The 5,323-nt window shown below is 33.6% G+C and overlaps 1 protein-coding gene across 1 annotated transcript in view; it reads left to right on the top strand.

The window, feature by feature from the left end:
* LOC107753655 (membrane-associated guanylate kinase, WW and PDZ domain-containing protein 2-like) overlaps positions 1 to 5,323 on the top strand; it is a 106,226-nt gene that overhangs the window by 77,761 nt on the left and 23,142 nt on the right. The window contains exon 9 of the mRNA XM_016569862.1: positions 2,341 to 2,372. Coding sequence (XP_016425348.1) covers positions 2,341 to 2,372 — 32 coding nt within the window. The remainder of the gene's footprint in view (positions 1 to 2,340; positions 2,373 to 5,323) is intronic.

Raw genomic sequence — 5,323 nt, 5'->3', positions numbered from 1 at the left:
AAAAAAAAATATATATATATATATATATATATATATGCACACACACACAGTATATATATGCAATTCTGCCAGCAAAATCATAATGAATATACATACTGCAAATATTCAGTATATCACCCAGACCTACTAGGAGAAGTTATTGGATTGCATTTGCACCCAAGTGCATAAATGCAACTTTTGCAATAATTTCACTACTTTTATTTCTGTTGGAATCAGAAATGATCTCATTTGGCAACAGACTGCCGAGGGAGGTAAATGCAATAAGAAATGTATTTCTTATCTCCAAATTTGCCCAGAGTACTAAAAGAATCATTAAGGAACCAGAATTGTCCTTACGATTCCCATTTCTCTACCTTATTAGTGCAGCAGTCAGAGCACAAATCCACTGTCCGTCTTCCTCTCTGCACTTCTTTTATGAGGATTATTGACATCTCAGGTAGGACTGGACAGGCAGGTGTGAGGTGATAACTATACTCCTCTGACTCCCTGTACTGTTGGAAATATCATCAGGGCCGTGGCATTTCAGCAGTGCAGACAGCTCTCTTACATCCTCTTGGCTCTATTCCATCTGGGTCTTGGAGAACTCGGAGCTGACAGTCACCCCGAATCCCTCGTGATTCCATCTGACTCACCTTTCAGACTTCACCTGAGAGAGACGCACGACATGAATGAAACCCAAGGACGCATGAGGCCACTGACAGAACGTGGCATTCAACTTTGAAGTTTGAATTTTTTTGAAGGTCGTTTCAGTGTTTAAGTCTGAATGCGGCAATCAAGAAATAAGAGAACAAATCCTTGAAGCCTTGAACACAAGCTAGATCGAAGTTCTCTGCTTTTTCTTGTCCATATGGCTTCTTTTGTGATGCATCGGGGGAGGAGGAGGACTTGTGGAGTGCCACGACTGTGCACGTTTGCCCGAGGCTTTATGTTTAGCCCTTCGTTGCCAAGTCGTGTCCTGGTCATATAGCGTTTGATGTAATCCTGTTAGTTTAAGTAGGCAAAAAAATTTCTTGCTCCCCTACAAATGCTCACATACACATATCCAGACGTACACATGCGTGCACATTTTCATGCACAGAGAAGCACAAAGACTCACAATATAGGCTGTGCAATTGAAAGAAACGGGTACGAGACTGAGAAATGAAAAGTCGGACTCGTAACTCATTATTCTCATAGCACCTCTGGCCTGCATGATTTAATCACATTGCAGATGAATCTTAAACAACCGTCTTCATATCACAGACAGTCATATCACAAATGCATATCATACTCAGAACTCAGAATAAAACAGTATTGCGGTAGTTCTTTGCATATTGTAAAAAGTGAAATGTGTGGTTGTAACTATACAGTTATTTCTACCCAGTCTGACCATTAAAATGGATTTCTGTTCGTGTAAATAATGTAGTCAGTAAGAAACTTTATTTATAATGTCATAATATTTTTCATTAATTGTTTTTATTTGAAAAAAAAAAAATTTTGAGTTAGATGTAATTTGGGTCCTTTATACAATATTATTAATATAGACACACTATTCTATATCAGTTTTTCTGACCCCATTGGCACTTTTTTAATAAAACAAGAAAAACAACATGTCAGTGGAGTCTGAAAAATAAACGTAATATCGAATGCAAATGTTTATCTCAAGAAGGTATACAGTATGTCTATAAACAAATCTTGCTATAATGAGTTTTCTGATGTATTAACTAGAATCAGAAAATATCACTAATAACAATTCATTTTTATTATGACAGAAACGCTAATTAAGAAAATTATTTTTGCAGTACTGTACATAATATATGATATAGCGCGAGTCACATATACAATGTGCTGTAATAATAATGGTAAAAATGCTCATTTCCATTTATTTTTCTTGTAAGTGATCATAATCCTAAAATTTCTTCCTAATTTTCTGATTATCCTAATACTAATACTTAGACATTTTACTACAGATGTTTGTCCGATACGAATGAGGCCAGTGATGCTGAGTGATATAAAGTGATATAGATTCAACACATATGCTAAAAGCATTTCTGGCCATTCTTATTTCAGAATCATTCAGAACTGACTGGAAGTCAAAAATCTAGTTTAGTGCCTTCTGTCTCCTTTACGATATGAAATACTGTTTGGCAGGCTCAGTTTTAGTCTTTTTATTTAAGATGAGTTTGGCATCTGCTCAAAGCTAATGATGTAATTACCTTGCAAATAAATGCAATAAACTTTCCTCACCGCCTACAGGACAACAAAGTGAAGATAAAAATGGATGAATATTATGTGACAATTATGAATTATTACTCCTTAGATCTAATGATATTAATCATTCTGTCTTTCTTTCTCTGTCAGGCCTCTACACACCCTGGGATCCCACAAAACAGGTAAATGATTTGAAATATTTGCTTTCTCAAACTAATATTTATTTTTGCATGTTCTTCAACTGACCTTGACACCTGCTGTAAATTCAAAGGGTTGTAAAGTAAGGCTTCAATACAGATTCGACCACATGACATTCGGTTCCATTAACAGTCACACATGCTTTCTTCCACTGCGCCGCAACACAGCTATAAATATTGAACAAAACAGACAGAGCAAGCAGAGTAGTCCGATTCCTGAATGAATGAGTCTTCTGAGCCGACCTGATCTCATGCAAAAATGTAGATTTTTTACAAGGTGACAATTTTGTATGAATTTGTATTACGTGATTCATACGAAAAACATCGTATAAATTAGCCAACCAATTTGACAAATGTAAAGTAGTTAAAAATCGCCATTAGAGTGTGTTATCTAAGCGATGTTTTAGTGAATCAAATAGATACAGCAAATCTGTTTAGGGGAGTAAACAGATTAAATGAAAACATACAAATGAGATCATACACATTCATTCGAATTGGCCACCAGTTCGCCAAACATATAATTGCCATCAGAGTGTGTTTTAACCATTTTTAGTGAATCAAATACATATTGCACAACTTGTGTCGTTCGAACTAATGACTCTTATGAGCCGGTTCATTTTAATGAATCAAACGCATACAGCACAACCAGAGTTGTCAGATTTCTGTACAAATGACTCTTCTGAGCCAACCTGATCTTATAAGACAAATATAAATATTTTTTCAAGGTGTTTTTCATTTGTATTTTTATGATGTGATTTGAATGGAAATTATTTTTAGAAAAAAAAAAAAGTAAGCATGAAGGTCCAGGACTACACCGACTTGTCAGTGGGAAGGAAATAGGTAGTATGAAAACAGACAAATAAGATTTTTACAATTATTTTTAGTAAATCAAACACATGCCGCAGAACCAGAGTTGTCCAATTTCCGAACAAATGACTCTTAGTCGGTTCCTTGTAGTGAATCAAACACTGTGGTCTGATTCATGAATGAATGATTCTAATGAAACGTTTATTTTTTAGTAGTGCTGTCAAACGATTAATCGCGATTAATCGTATCCAAAGTAATATTTTTAATTTACATAATATATCTGTGTGTACTATGTATATTTAATATGTATATATAAATACACATACATATAGTATATATTCTTAAAATATTTACATATATTTATATTTATATAATTTATATTATAGATAAGTATATTTAATATATAAACGTAACATATTTTTCTTAAATATATACATGCATGTGTGTGTATTTATATATATACATAATAAATATACACAGTACACACACATTACACTAGGTAAACAAAAACTTTTATTTTGGATGCGATTAATCGTTTGACAGCACTATTTTTTTAGTGACTCAAACAAATGATTCAAACAAGTCTGTTCTTTTAAGTGAATCGAACAAATATAGCTTTTAACTAGGTGTTCATATGACAAAGTGTAAAGATGCATATTATGTGTTTTGTTAGTAGTATTTAATAAAAATGATTGAAATGTATGACCACATTTTTTTGTTTTTGTTTTTTCATTCAAAAACATTTAAAAGTTATAAATGTTCTCATACATATATGTACAAGTGTATACTGTTGCCTTTAAAATGGTTTTGCCAATATTTGCTATGTAATACTGCACAAATTGATTACTCATTTCAGCAGATACGCTGATGGAATTTTGACAGTTGTGATTCAGCTTCAGCGTTTGCTAGAGAAATTATCAAATCATGTTTTTTAATGAAACGTAAGAGGATTTGAGCACCTGCACACCTCCGGCTAGCTGCTGCCCTTTAGCAGTGATCTCAGACCAGCGTCTGATGGCTGAAATCCCTCGGCAGCTCAGAGCAATTGCAGCATCAATCTCCGATCGCTGTTAAAGACAAACGGCAGCCACGAGTTCTCAGTCTCAGCACGTGTTCAGCGGCGCGCTGGATAACACTCTGATGAAACCCGACATGGAAATGTCCCGGTGACCGATGCATTACCGCAGTCGCCATGGGTGGCGTGCTCAATCAGTATGCCTCTTGTGCTGCTGCATTAGCAAACAAATAGCTTTAACTGACAGCAAAGTGTGCCTCTTTAATATGTGTGTTTGTGAAGGTGGAGCACGCTTGAATGTGTTTATCATGAAGAGAAATTATTCCAAGCAAAGATTATGCAGGTGATACTCAATTGATATTCCTCCTCCTCGGTCCCCGAGACCCGCAGACTCAATCATGCTGCCGTGTGATTTATAGCTCAGGCCGACTTAAAAACAAAACTCCTCGTTTCTGAAAATGGATTCATTTTAAGTTTTAAATATTAAAGAGAGGGTTCACACAAAAATGAAAATTCTATCATTATTTACTCACCCTCATGTCACTCCAAATCTGTGGGATTTGTTTTTTCACTGACTATTTATTTTACAAAAGAAACCACTTTTACATGATACAAACCCTTTTATAAGGGTTCAAAATTATGGCAAGTAAAGGTTATTATCCATATATCCATAATAATATCCATAATATTTCAAATAGTGTTCTTTCATTTTCATTGACATTTTAAAGTTTTTATTAAAAGTTTGAATCAGTTTAAAATTTTTTTGTAATTTTGTCTTTGTCATTTTTAATAGTTTTTGTTTTTGTGTTTTGTAGTATATGTCTACATTTGTTTTTAACTTTTTCTTTCAGTTTATTTTAGTACATTAAGTTCAACTAAATTAAAATGAAAAAGTGTTGCCTTTGCAAATAGCTAAAATAAAATATGTATATATTGTATTTTATTTCGAGTAACAATTTTTTGTGGTTTTAAATTTAGTTTTAGTTTATTAGTTATTAGTTTAGTTTAACAAGTTTAACTAATAAATAACTTTAGAAAATATTTCAAATATTTGAGCTAAGATTTATATATATATATATATATATATAATGTGTGTATCTGGGTGTGTGTGTAA

The sequence above is a fragment of the Sinocyclocheilus rhinocerous genome, unplaced genomic scaffold (genome assembly GCF_001515625.1).
Source record: "Sinocyclocheilus rhinocerous isolate Xijiao unplaced genomic scaffold, SAMN03320098_v1.1 scaffold200, whole genome shotgun sequence".
NCBI lineage: Eukaryota > Metazoa > Chordata > Actinopteri > Cypriniformes > Cyprinidae > Sinocyclocheilus > Sinocyclocheilus rhinocerous.
This window is presented reverse-complemented; position numbering and strand designations above follow the sequence as displayed.